Below are 14,988 nucleotides of genomic sequence, written 5' to 3' on the forward strand. Positions count from 1 at the left end.
TGAGAAACGAATAACACAACGTCACGAAAATACGTTTTACATGCTGAAATAATTTTCATCTCCTGACACGAAAATTATTCGCCTAATTAGACCCTTGGACATTAAAAAAAATCTGACATTATAATGTGTGGGGCGGGTCGTCGCCGTTACACTTCTTGTTGAAAAACTAAATGCCTTTGTCAAGTTTGTTCACATAATAATATTGGTTCTAATAATGGGTGCTACGTATGACTTTTGTGCCATGAAAGTCGAGTTCTGTACCCCCATGGTTGCATTCAATAAATAAGTTAACCATGAGTAATGACTGAGCACGAACTGTTTGTGTGCAAGTCATATGTAGGGGAACATTACAAAAACATGCAAAAACTATATTTGCCTTAAAAAAATTGTTTTAAAGTGACAGGTTAAGTTTCTCATCATAAGACTATAATGGGAGTAAAGGTGAAAGACATTCGTGGTTATAAAGAGCCCTATCCCATCCAGTACGTTGTCCCATGGAGGAATAAATCCTTCCTATAACATTGTTGTCCATACATAAACATTCGACAGCCTTGCATATCAGTTGATGACACTAAATGTAATGCAGACAAGCACACCAGCTTTGGTGGAGACATTTTTACCCACCACATCCAAATGACTTTTTCCTTTGCCGCATCTGATTCATCATTACTGGATCTCAAGCACCTTTCGATATCTATAGTGTACAAAGCGGTGATACATGTAGATGGAATAAAATTGTCAGATGTTCTGAACCGGGTCAGAACCTTTATTTTGTGCATTCATGGAGGCTATATAACCGTTAAATTAATCAACATTGCTGTGATGAAGACAGTCAATGGTCTCCATCATACAAGAACAGAAACCGTAAACAGAAAACCAGATGGCGTCGTCCCTTGCAGCCTGTTGTGCCGTGCAGGTGGAAAGAATAGGGCCTCTGAACTAACTGCTTACAAAAAATAGTTTAGTTTGGGAATCAACATTATTATTAACTACACCACAATCAGGTACTTGGTACATCATTTAAATGGTGTGTAAAAGCTAATGCTTTGAAAATGTTTTATGCTTAATTACATATTTTGATGTTTGTCTTTGTTTTCGGTTCTCTCGATGCATGTTAACAATCCTTTATATTATTTTTAAATCATGGCTATCCATGCAGCCCGGCCGTGTAAGCGCTGAATCACGCTTACGTAGGCGCAAAGTTCTTTGCAAAGTAAGCAGAGCCATGAAATTCGGCCGTGCACATGCCTGGCGGCAATTTTTTTCCCTGATTCTTTTTAAGGATTCCCTCTTTTAAATCGATTTAGAGAAAAGAAAGCGGAAAAAATCCCATTTAAAAGCATTATGAGAGTGGCAATTTCGTAGGAAGAAAAAAAATCCATTGATCAATCAAGTTCGCGGAAAAGAAAAGTAAATAACGGAGGGGGTGTCTAGGACATAATATTAACAGTTTGAATTGAAGGTGGTGTGATTTTGATGCATATGATGACTCTTCTACATATATTAAACGTTCTTTTAATATTTATTTTAAAGTATGCGGTGAGGAATCGTGACACGACCGCTATAAACTAAATCTTGTCATGGTTAGTTACAAATTAGGCAGTTTGTAAACGGATTATTTAAAGATTTGACTCGTACAGACGAAGGAACTTTTGCTGCGTTTACGCCGGCAATATTATTTGTTACAAAATACAAGCAGTACCAGTTGCACTGTTGGCTTTTCTCCATGCTTTTACTTAGTAAGGAATACGGTTATTGTAGTTTTATGGCTTGCAAAATGTAAATAACCGTGTTGAACATTCAGCAGAGGTTTGCAACTCAAATCTGCCGGTTTGTGAATTTCTACTTCCTAGCTGGAACAGGGTATGATTTTATCATGAATTGATAGACTATTAAATACCTAAATACCTTGCAATCTTGATTCTGAGCCATCCCCATATAGGCTGAGCATTCAAGGTTGATGCTTCCGGCCGGCAGCCAGGCACACAGGGCACTCCATTTCTCGCAGAGACATTTCCACTTTTCGTTGATCCAAAGGGCTCACCGACGAAATAATTATAATTCCGAAATTACTCTGCTTGCATTAAATGACGATCCATGGTTTCTTTGGCCGATTTAATCATTACTTTTCAGCAGATTCGGAAACTCAACAAGTGTGTGTGTGCCACTGTTTGTTGTGTAACAAACGTTGTTTCAGCTTGATGTTTTTGTCTGTTTCCCGCGAAAACCAGCACTTCGGTAGGGGCCGATTACATAATGCAGCACATGGGTGGGCGCTAGCGGCTATTAGGCCTTTTTTTCTCTCTGTCGACTTTGTTATAGATCTATCTGCTGTGTGATGTACAGTGTATCAATTGGATGAATAAACAGAGAGTAGTCCTAGTAAAACCTGCTGGGCACAGTGATGCCTGGTGGGATTCAGCCAGAGCAACATTTTCAACTGATAAAGCTTGGTGTAACAATTTGCAAAGCATAACATTTGATTATTAAGGAGTCGAGACAGAAACAAGTGAAAGACATTATCACCAATCATTAACCAATTTCTCCTTCTTCAGCTCCTTTCAACCCCCCCCCCCCCCCAACCAAGACTTCTTCTTCTCCTCATTCTTTTACCTCCAATTGTGTGTACGGAAAGCTTTTTTGACAGATTGAGGTTGTTAACGCAAAATCTCAAACCAAATGTCGGACAATTCTTGTGTTGCATTAAAATTTTACAAGCAAAAGGTTATTCGTTTGTACTTAACTTTGCAAAATACAAAAATGTACAAAATGTAACAAAATGTTAAAATACAAAATGTAAAAATTCAACATTATTTGGGATACCTTTTTTTCAATTGTGTTTATATGGATATATGCTTTTTTGACAGAGTGGAGGTAGTTGACATGTCATCTCAAACAAATTTTGGGCCATTCTTGTGTTGCGTTAACATTTTACAAGCAAAAGGCTATTCATTTGTACTTAAGTTTGCAGGCATTGGGCCAAACATTTTTGAAAATAACTTTTTTTAAATTGGGTTAATGAAAATACGCTTTTTGACAGAGTTGAGGTAGTTGACGCGACATCTCAAACCAAATTTGGGGCAAGTTTGTGTTGTGTTAACATTTTACGGGCAAAAAGCTATACAGCTGCAGATAGAGGGCCAAAATGTAAAAATTCAACATTTTTGAAGATAACTTTTTTTCAATTGTGTTTATGGAAATATGCTTTTCAGACTGAGTTCAGATAGTTTGCGCGACATCTCAAATCAAATTTGGGACAATTCTTGTGTTGCATTAACATTTTACAAGCAAAAGGCTATTCATTTGTACTTAAGTTTGGAGGTATTGGGCCAAAATGTAAAAATTCAACATTTTTGAAGACAACTTTTTTTAAATTGCGTTAATGAAAATACGCTTTTTTGACAGAGTTGAGGTAGTTGACGCGACATCTCAAACCAAATTTGGGGCAATTCTTGTGTTGTGTTAACATTTTACGGGCAAAAAGCTATACAGCTGCAGATAGAGGGCCAAAATGTAAAAATTCAACATTTTTGAAGATAACTTTTTTTCAATTGTGTTTATGGAAATATGCTTTTCAGACTGAGTTCAGATAGTTTGCGCGACATCTCAAATCAAATTTGGGACAATTCTTGTGTTGCGTTAACATTTTACAAGCAAAAGGCTATTCATTTGTACTTAAGTTTGGAGGTATTGGGCCAAAATGTAAAAATTCAACATTTTTGAAGACAACTTTTTTTAAATTGCATTAATGAAAATACGCTTTTTTGACAGAGTTGAGGTAGTTGACGCGACATCTCAAACCAAATTTGGGGCAATTCTTGTGTTGCGTTAACATTTTACGGGCAAAAAGCTATACAGCTGCAGATAGAGGGCCAAAATGTAAAAAATCAACATTTTTGAAGATAACTTTTTTTTAATTGTGTTTATGGAAAATATGCTTTTCAGACTGAGTTCAGATAGTTGACGCGACATCTCAAATCAAATTTGGGACAATTCTTGTGTTGCGTTAACATTTTACAAGCAAAAGGCTATTCATTTGTACTTAAGTTTGCAAGCATTGGGCCAAAATGTAAAAATTCAACATTTTTGAAGATAACTTTTTTTAAATTGGGTTAATGAAAATACGCTTTTTTGACAGAGTTGAGGTAGTTGACGCGACATCTCAAACCAAATTTGGGGCAATTCTTGTGTTGCGTTAACATTTTACGGGCAAAAAGCTATACAGCTGCAGATAGAGGGCCAACATGTAAAAATTCAACATTTTTGAAGAAAACTTTTTTTCAATTGTGTTTATGGAAATATGCTTTTCAGACTGAGTTCAGATAGTTGACGCGACATCTCAAATCAAATTTGGGACAATTCTTGTGTTGCGTTAACATTTTACAAGCAAAAGGCTATTCATTTGTACTTAAGTTTGCAGGCATTGGGCCAAAATGTAAAAATTCAACATTTTTGAAGATAACTTTTTTTAAATTGGGTTAATGAAAATACGCTTTTTTGACAGAGTTGAGGTAGTTGACGCGACATCTCAAACCAAATTTGGGGCAATTCTTGTGTTGCGTTAACATTTTACGGGCAAAAAGCTATACAGCTGCAGATAGAGGGCCAAAATGTAAAAATTCAACATTTTTGAAGAAAACTTTTTTTCAATTGTGTTTATGGAAATATGCTTTTCAGACTGAGTTCAGATAGTTGACGCGACATCTCAAATCAAATTTGGGACAATTCTTGTGTTGCGTTAACATTTTACAAGCAAAAGGCTATTCATTTGTACTTAAGTTTGCAGGCATTGGGCCAAAAAGTAAAAATTCAACATTTTTGAAGATAACTTTTTTTAAATTGGGTTAATGAAAATACGCTTTTTTGACAGAGTTGAGGTAGTTGACGTGACATCTCAAATCAAATTTGGGGCAATTCTTGTATTGCGTTAACATTTTACGGGCAAAAAGCTATACATTTGCAGATAGAGGGCCAAAATGTAAAAATTCAAAATTTTTGAAGATAATTTTGTTCAATTGTGTTTATGAAAATATGCGTTTCAGACTGAGATCAGATACGTGATGCGACATCTCAAATCAAATTTGGGACAATTCTTGTGTTGCGTTAACATTTTACAAGCAAAAGGCTATTCATTTGTCCATAAGTTTGCAGGCATTGGGCCAAAATGTAAAAATTCAACATTTTTGAAGAATTTCTTTTTTTCAATTTAGTTTTTGGAAATATGCCTTTCAGACTGAGCTCAGATAGTTGACATGACATCTGAAACGAAATTTGGAACAATTCTCTTGTTGCGTTAGCATTTTACAAGCAATTTTTTGACAATTAATTTTGTGTATGGACGTTTTTCAAGGCCGTAGGAAAAAAATTATCCTCACATTTTTCCAATCGTGAAAAACAACAGAAGTGAAGTTCACAGAACTGCGTTTAAAGAATTTCTTAAAGGTCCATCAGCGAGGCACATTGATACAAAAATTCTAATGAACTTTGCCCCGCATCCTCTATCGGCCAAAGTTGTTGATGGAAGTGGCCTTAATCCAAGGCTGTGTATAGCACAGAATTCGTGGACGTCTGCCACGCTGTATGCATACAGCAATTCACCCGGCCCATGAACAAGTACCAGTACGGAGTTGGAGTCTAGCCAAGCGTTCTTGTACGGAATACAGATTGCGGAATGTCTGCTCCACACAACAGAATAGTGCATGGACATCTCGACCGGTGTGCGATCGAACGTTGCCCGAACCCGGTGTGGATCTCGCTTTACATCATACTATAAGGAAGTTGGGCTGCACGTTTATCGCGAGCTAAACGTAAAATGTGAACGTCAGAAGATTGTGTCGATTCGGCATCCAAAGTTGCAGGAAAACTGCCACGACCTGTAGGCTTTTTCACAACCCGTTTTCTCGATACATAAAATCAGCATACATACGATGGAATGTTTCAATGGGCCTAGCTGACTAAAATTAAAATAGATTCGTCGCCGGGCGAAAAACATAAATAAAACGATGGTTATCAATTTTCAAGACAAACGGTCACCGCGATCCGTAGACTAACCAATACATTGGAACGGCCTCCCTTCATTAAAACAGTTTGGGCTAATACCAGATATCATGAGTTTGGGTGAGTAGGTACACGTAGCCTAAATACACTTCCATGTGCATGTACTGGCCACTGAGTGAGTGTCCTAAAGTAAGGTCATGGTCTGAAGGTCACTTGATCCCTGTGGGGTGTTAATTCCACTTAGATCAGTAATTGAATGATTCACTGTTTACTGTTTCTTGAGTGTGCATGGTCTCCTTGGGCAAAGTGGGCTTGTTCTGAAATTGCTGGGAATACCATTGCCAAAAAACTGAGCAACAGGAGATGCCGATAGATTGCCTTAAATTTACCTTCTGCTGTAATTTTAGGGCGAAACGGGTTTCCACAGCAATTTCGGGTTGAAGTTGTTCATAGTTGACCATCAGTCCTCATTTTCAGGTGTGACCTTGCACTAGTGGGGGAATCAGTATGTGATGTTGGGGTTCACAATGTACCCTGCATCTGATTTGAAGGGGGGGGGGGGATTTTGGCTAAGGCCAGACACTATCATAATGTGATTTTGGTATACAGCCAGACAGTGGATGTGATTTGATAATTGGCAGTTAACCATGGGTGTGATTTGTAGCTCGGATGTGATTTTGGCCCAGGCCTAAACAGTGGATGTGATTTTAGTAATGCCGCTAGCAGTGGATGTGATTTTGATAATTGGTCAATTAACCATAGATGTGATTTCTAGCTGGGATGTGATTTTGGCTAAGGCCTGGACAATGGATGTGATTTTAGTAATGCCCCTAGCAGTGGATGTGATTTTGATAATTGGCAATTAAACATGGATGTGATTTCGGGCTCGGATGTGATTTTGGATTAGGCCTAAACAGGGATGTGATTTTAGTAACGCCGCTGGCAGTGGATGTGATATTGATAATTGGTCAATTAACCATGGATGTGATTTCTGGCTCGGATGTGATTTCAGTGGTGCAGATGTGATATTGGATAGGCTTTTTCGAAATCACATCCTTTTTCCATTTTAGTTGTAAAATCACATCTAGGCCATTCACAGTGTGCGTACGTCTCATACAAAGGAAGACAATACGTAACTGTCAAAAAGAGAGTATTTATAATGCTACTGATAACGTGTGTTTACTGTGCGTTTATAGCCGTTTGGTTTGTAACCGGGCTTCCTCGATCCTCAAGAACACCAGATAAAACAGCAAGATTGGTTTACATCGATTGCAATGAGGGAGAACTCTTCGCTATTGCGCTGTCCTTCAGTTACAGTATTCTGCTTGATATCGTCGGTCTCTTTATCGCATTCAAGACAAGAAAGAAAGAGGATAACTGCAGAGAAGGAAAATTCATCTTCTTCTCTTTTATAGTCCATATTATGGTATGGGTGGCAACTATTGGAATCCAGTTTGCCATCGAAGAAGGGAAACACACACGTCCATTTATTTTGGTGGTGGGGATTATTTTCTCAGGGTATGTGCCGCTCATGTTGCTGTTTGTTCCCAAATTGTATGCTTTGAAGACCAAACCAGAAGCCAATAGCAAAGTGGATGCAAAGACGAAGAGGAAAATCACTGGAAAGCATCGGGGTAAAGGAGCAAAAAGAAAGCTTATACCTGAGGTAATTGAACAGTGTTTACATTCTGAATAAGTAACACAATTATTATTTTTAATTTTTTTGATGAGAGATCACCGAACTTTACAAGGCCGGGTAGCAACTTCAAGGTGAGGGCTACAATTTACAACAACTCAAATCAACTAATCGCACCAACTGCCACCATGGCAGGTTGCCACCTACTCCTAGGACTGAAACAGGGTTACCCCTTGTCCGTAAGGACAGGATTACCCCCCATTCACAGTCCTTAAGGATGTAGGCATGAGTATCATCCACTAGGGGCCTGGCTGGTAGAACAGAATACGCTTACTTTCCTGACTGTTTACGAAGCTTGGTTAAGTGCCTTGCTTAGAGGGCAGAAGTGTCATGACCGGGAATCGAACCCACACTCTGCGACTGACAGCACATGAGCTTGTTGTTTTTCTTTACAAAAAACAAACAAAAAAACCCTCATCTATACAACAGGGTAAAAACCACTATGTGTACGTGTGTAAGTCATAGTGTTTCATGTCCCTACACAACGAGGGCTTCTTTAGTAATCTCGGGTCAAAACACAATCCTTAGACGGCCGACACACCCCAGCGGGCACTACGATCACAATGGTTACAGAAAACAACAACATCTTTCAACACATTACACATTATGCTACTCTCTACACCTCTCAAATTTCCCGATGGCAACCACGCAACACACAAGTCGAAATGTTGAAAATCTTACACGTCTCTTAACAGAGCCCTCTTTTACAAACGGAACCGTATTACATGGTGGACTCACAAAAATGCTGCTTACAAATAAAACTTACTGAAGACGAGCGGTGTATACTGTTCGAAACGTCGAGACCAAACCGGCTCTTTTCAGAGCCAACACTCCAAAAGTTTACTATTTTGTGTATAGTTTCTTCATAATCTAACGTGTTTCCCCAATTATGTGTACTTTATATTGTTCTTAATAATTTCAAACAGGTTGCCAGTGCTCGACAGACCCTGTTGAGTAACTACCACAAAGCTCTTAACGCCATCCGAGGGGAGAAGACACAAAGCATACAAACCGCCAAGTTATGCTTCGAAAGGATACACGAAATCCAGAATGGGTAAGACTTGATAAATTGAATGTAAAGATGAAAATAACGATGTCCATTTTGGCCTTACCGAATATTACCTTTGGCTCTCCGATTTAGTTGCACCAAACAAACCGAATATATTGGACGACAGAGACGTAAAGTTCCAAAACATAACTCAATGCTGCAATTTTCAACAGTATGCAATTTTCAGTTTATATTAATTTATTTAATTAGCAGGCATTGTCAAAGACTGAACGCAAGAAACCCGAAACGGACAAAGCCTCACGTTTCTACCGATTGTTAAACGTATCTTACTTATCCTATCTATGTTTGAATTATTGTAGGTCAATAACTGTTTTCATTACATTTCATTATTATCAATGATATGTAATTTCAGTTTATTTAACTTTTTTACAGGCATTGTCAAAGACTGAGCGACAAGAAATCCGAGCTTTACCGAATACAACAGAAGAAGAAGATGATGATCGTTTCGAGCTCGTCTATGTTATCAACTAGGGTCTGAACACATCTGCACTGAGCACTGAGGGCGCCCTTCCTCACTCACACATAAACAACACTTTCAAAGCCCGGTGTGGCAGGGGATTCTGTTCCACGGAAATTTGGTTTTGAATAAAGAGTATTCCCACCTTGTCAAGTATTCAGGTTTAATTTCTTGTTTTAATTCTATGTCTTCGAACACTTAAAGTGGTTTCTGATAAAAAATTACACTGACACACTCAATGTACTTAAAGACACTGGGCACTTTTTGTAATTGTCAAAGACCAGTGTTCTCACTTGGTGTATCCAAACATATGCATCAAATAACAAACCTGTGAAAATTTGGGCTCAATGGGTCATCGAAGTTGCAAGAACATAATGGAAGAAAAAACACCCTTGTTGCACAAATTGTATGCTTTCAGATGCATCATAAAAAGCCTGCAGCTGAAGTCTTTTAATTTTTGAGTGAGAAATTACTTTTTTCTCTCAAAAACTATTTTACTTCGTGAAGGAGTCATTTGTCACAATGTTTTATACTACCAACAGCTCTCCTTTGCACTTTACTCAGTAAGGTTTTATGATAACAATTATTTTTAGTAATTACCAATAGTGTCCATTGCCTTTAAAGCGTTAAAGCTTTTATTGTCACGCCCTCACTCGGCACAAAGTAGAATAGACTTGCTATCAGTCTTCTAAACACGATGAACGAGCCCACCAGGTATTTACAGTGTACAATTTGTTTTTCTACACATAAACATACGTTACACTCTTAATAGATGGTGCACCAAAATAGATCAGGCATAAAAAAAAGCTAAAGATAGTTTGAGAAATTTGAGAAACAGTCTACCAACAAATGAATGAAAATTTACTCTTTTGCCGAAAGTTGTTTTGTTGTGACTGTGCGAGTCTTTGTTTTCTTAATGTTGATGAAGTTCTCATGTTGGTATTCGCTCGTCCCCAGCGCCTTGCTTTAACCAAAGGCGCTGGGATGGGCAAACGTATCGTGCACGCTCATTGGTTTAATAATGCGCAGTCCCATCATGCATCACACTCACACTGCACCATTATTTCTATGCACTGTACTCATGACGTACTTCCTGAACAAGAATCTGTGCAAGCGATTAGCCCATCCCAGCGGTCCTGGATAGACTGGCCGCTGGGGCCGAGCGAATTATTGAGAGTGAAATAAAGCAAAGGGAATGTTTTTTTAAATGGATGCGTGTAGGTGGAATGGGTGTGAGTAGAACGTGTGTTCCCCTTATGTGTGGTACCTTAAGACCAACGACAAAGCAAAAGAAGGGAAAACAAAGACATCCATAAGGGATTTCTAAAGACTGGGTTGCTCCAAAAGAAAATTCGTGCACAAAGTCTATGCGAGTGTTAAAAAAAGAGACGAAGGAAAGAACAAAGAATGATCCATAAGATTGAATTGTTGAGAAGGAATGTAAGTGGATTGTGTGTGGATGAGGATATCCTTACAAATAAATTAGATTTGTGTTCATCTAAAAAATGTACTTAACAATGCGAAATTTTACATTGTTATCTCCATTTGACGAAAGTGATGAATAATAATATTGAGCTTGATATGAATGAAAAAGTGAAGCATTTTTGTGGCATTTTTTGTGGTAGTTGCTTTTGGTTTTATGGGTGGTGAACGAGGAAATGAGTTGTTCTAATATTGTTCAGAGCTGGTTACAGTTGGCAGTTGATTCATTATCAGAAATATTTATTATGTGGATTTGAGGAAGTTCGTTGTCAATAGTAAATGCATGCTGTGATATTTAGTTTGGGGGAAAGAGACTCTTGTTAAATAATATACATATTTTGTATTGCACATAATATTACAAATAGTATCTAAGCGCGGAGATGCTGTTTTGATAAGTTTGCCGTCCTGCCTTGTTTGTGTAATGAGTGTTTTGTTTTACGTGCTTTAATTTATTTATCAACTCACTTAATTTTAGCGGTTGTGGGACGCGGCCTTTATAGAGAAAAAATGTGATGTAAAATGTTCACGTTGAATGGTGGTAGTGTGACCAACAGAGCGTACTAGAAATGCAATGTATTTGTGCAATGGATAATGATTGGAGAGAAAATTAATATTATAAGTTTGTTTTAACTAAAATAACACTTAGACGGTTTAAGTTGTGTCAGGTCATCCTCAGGTATCACTGATTTAGTTTTCTTTGACAGTTATCTTGTATGTGGTCCTGCACTCCTGCTTATTATCTTAGTTAATTCATTATAAATGAGCAACATACAATCATTAATTAAACACGAACTCACAACACGTCCAATATCTTGCCAACGTTACAGATTAAAAGGTAGGCCTACTTATTTTTGAGTGTTAATAATTCATCCCTATTGGAATATGAGTCCCTTTTCGAAACCACGGTTTCGCCTCCAGATTCGGCTCAGGCTAGCTTGGCCCTGCGGTTGTTTTGACGTTATTCCGCGTACTTTGGGTACACGCCCAGGGCTTCAGACGACGATGGATCGAGCCTGATGCCGACTCCAATGCTGAAGTCGTGGTTTCAAAAAGGGTCTGAGTTTCCGGCGACTATACTTTGCAAGTCGTGCGCGTATTTGAGAATCGGGACCCGCTAATAAAGTGTGTGAGTTTGTTTCCTTCACGAGTTAAAGACACTGAACACTATTGGTAATTGTCAAAGACTAGCCTTCACAGTTTGTTTATCGCAACATATGCATAACATAACTAACCTGTGAAAATTTGAGCTCAATCGGTCTTCGAAGTTGCGAGATAAAAATGAAGGAAAAACACCCTTGTCACACGAATTTGTGTGCGTTTAGATGGTTGATTTCGAGACCTCAAGTTCCAAATCTGAGGTCTCGAAATCAAATTCGTGGAAAATTACTTCTTTCTCGAAAACTATGGCACTTCAGAAGGAGCCGTTTCTCACAATGTTTTATACCATCAACCTCTCCCCATTACTCGTCACCAAAAAAGGTTGTATGCTGAAAATTATTTTGAGTAATTACCAATAGTGTCCACTGCCTTTAAAGCGATGTATGTGGGACCTAAGTGGTCTTCAAAGTGCTTGACTACGTACTAGATTTGCATGGTCTATTGAGGAACCCATCATGTTTCCCTCTAAATAAGTGTTCGTGTCAAATCAAGTCTGAAATGGAAGTAAAGCTTAATGATGATGGTTGCCCTAAAAAATCGTCTTTATAGACGAGCAAATCATGTGGATAATTACCGATATTTGGATCTCCAAAAACTTTAACAAGGTGAGCTTTGTGGTAGCACCAAGTATAAATCTCTTTCGAGTTGTGTTGGTTCTAAAAAGAACCGGTGGTTGACAACTCAACGTTTCGATCAGTATGCTCTGATGGTTTTCATTAGAATGCTGGACTATGTTTAGTAGCTGCTTAATTAGTGGTTTGAGGAATAACTGGTTTGTTGAGCTTGGCTCAATCTTGTCAACCACAGTTTGCTACCACAAACCTCACCTAATGATAAATAACATGCTAAAAATGAATTTACATTTTGGTTTTTAAAGATTCATCTTAGGCCTATCATACTTAAGAAGTTATTTAAAAAGTTTCTGTTTTAGAATCGAATGACTGAGTATAGATTACCACAAGTCAATAAGGTCAAAACATACATGATTCGTATCACGAATAAAAAGATCTATGATTTCTAAAGTGATGTGGTTTTTTGCTGATATTTTTATGTTGTGAAAGTTCCTTCATCTGGTATAAATGTAACTCTTATTTATATATATATATTTTGTTTATTTATTTGCAACCACAAGACAGTACAAACATGGTTTGATTGTATTTTACAATCTAAAAAGTCACAGGGCGCTTTTACAGGAATGCATTCTTCTATTACAAAAACATTACACAAACCTAAATTGAGGTAAGCATAAGAGAAAAGGTGAGAGCCAAAACAATCTTAGTGTGTCATTAAACAACATATTATGTTGAGAGTTATTTTCCACCATAGACTTGGTTCCAAGTCTTTGATCGTGGCGTTTAGTCGTCGTGATAGCCACTACATTAATGGCTGAAACAGCGCCCACTTGTAACAAACCTCCGTCATTTTAGATTGCGAGTTTAGGGCGCATGATAGCTAATATTTGTGGGGCGTTTTTCGTGCCTGAAGTGCAGAGGAATAACCGCGATCTTAGACTTGAAGTCAAGTCTATTTCCACCAGAACAACGAAACACATTTTTGTATCCAAAATGTTTCAGCTATTTCAGTAAATTCTACATCAATTCGAGATGATTTCGCTTAAAGTAGACTTACAATATCAAAAATCTGAAGAAAATGTAATTTATATTTTACACCTAACCAACGATGCACCACTTCTGTTTAATAACATAACTGTCCCCCTCGCAACCATTCACTAATTGATCGACCAAGGTAGTCATTTATTAATAAATGACGTGATGTTTTGATATACCTGCTAACTATGATTCATATATCCCATGCATGCCACATTAATTGTGCCGTTAACTGACGCCACCCTTTCAGTTCCACATAAAGATCACTCAAACATAAAACACCCGTTGCTAGGAAACACACAACTCATAACTGGGTTTCGCGCCACTTAATCCAAAGTCTAGAATCTGAAAAGAGTTGAGCGATTACAAGCTGTTGTTTGCAGTTAATCGAATGTTTAGTACTTGATCTTAAAAAGGAATGACGAATGACATAATGACTCTGTGAAACGACTTGCTTGTTTGTCATGTCATCGGTCCCCTAACAATCTGAACAAAAGTACTTTGAATCAAATTTGAATTGGGCTAAAAAAAGTGGGGCATGATCATTAAAATAATAACAGTGGCTTCTTATAAAGTGCGCATGTCCGTCACTTATTGACGCTCAAGGTGCTTTTAACATTCAGTATTTTCCTGCAAGGTATGTGGGACTACCTTTGAATTATGAGACCTATTCCTTTTACATAGCACCATGTAATGGTTTACAAGGTGTTCTAGTGCAATATGCTGCCAATCAAACCATGAACACCGGGGCGAGCTAGATAAGTACTCTGGGTATTTTACGTGCGTTCAACACAGCACACGGGACCAACGGCTTTACGTCCCATCCGAAGAACGATGGACGAAGCACCACTATCAATCGCCCACTTCATGATTTGAGGTCTACACAATTACACATGATCAATATAAATATAAGTCCAAACTTATAAGTTAAAATGGAAATTCGATTCCTTGTTTTTGATTAACTAGACATACGAAGTATGATTGCCGCTATTTTATTCTTTAAAAGGCCGCGCAAGCAAAGCACGACACCATGACCACGTTCCCTCAATCTCCTGCAATTTATTACCCGTAAAAAGTGACATTTGAACCGGTGTCGTGCCGACCAGTTTCCGCTGCCTTTACTCTCCCGCCCCGTGTCTCGGAGACATCACGACCTGCATATAGTCCTTCCCATGGTATCCATCATCAATCATTTAAATGGTTTTCGTCTTGACAGAATAACTGGTGATGTATTAAAAATGAATTTAGAACGTGTTTTTAATCTAAACAAAAGGTATGATATAATGGATAACAAATAATAAACCACCGTTGAAAGTGGCTGGTACCTGGAACAAAGGTTTGGACAAATTAGGGAGACCGCCAACTGGCCTTATACTTCACGGAAGCAACGAAGGCGATTGTCTCCATGCCCCTGCTAATTGCCTTGGTGCCCGTGCCCTTTCAAAATCAAAGCATACAGGCCTGCACCAAGATTGGGCTAGCTCAGTTGGTAGAGCACCGGCGCGGTAATCCAGAGGTCCTT

General features: G+C 38.2%; 1 protein-coding gene across 1 annotated transcript in view; it reads left to right on the forward strand.

Annotated features, from left to right (window-relative positions):
* The window catches only part of LOC139947026 (extracellular calcium-sensing receptor-like), a 58,274-nt gene extending 45,442 nt beyond the window's left edge, over positions 1–12,832 (forward strand). The window contains exons 7-9 of the mRNA XM_071944845.1: positions 7,097–7,663; positions 8,620–8,747; positions 9,135–12,832. Coding sequence (XP_071800946.1) covers positions 7,097–7,663; positions 8,620–8,747; positions 9,135–9,240 — 801 coding nt within the window. The 3' untranslated portion in view covers positions 9,241–12,832. The remainder of the gene's footprint in view (positions 1–7,096; positions 7,664–8,619; positions 8,748–9,134) is intronic.
* Positions 12,833–14,988: the final 2,156 nt, after the last annotated feature.

This window comes from Asterias amurensis, chromosome 14 (genome assembly GCF_032118995.1).
Source record: "Asterias amurensis chromosome 14, ASM3211899v1".
Lineage (NCBI taxonomy): Eukaryota > Metazoa > Echinodermata > Asteroidea > Forcipulatida > Asteriidae > Asterias > Asterias amurensis.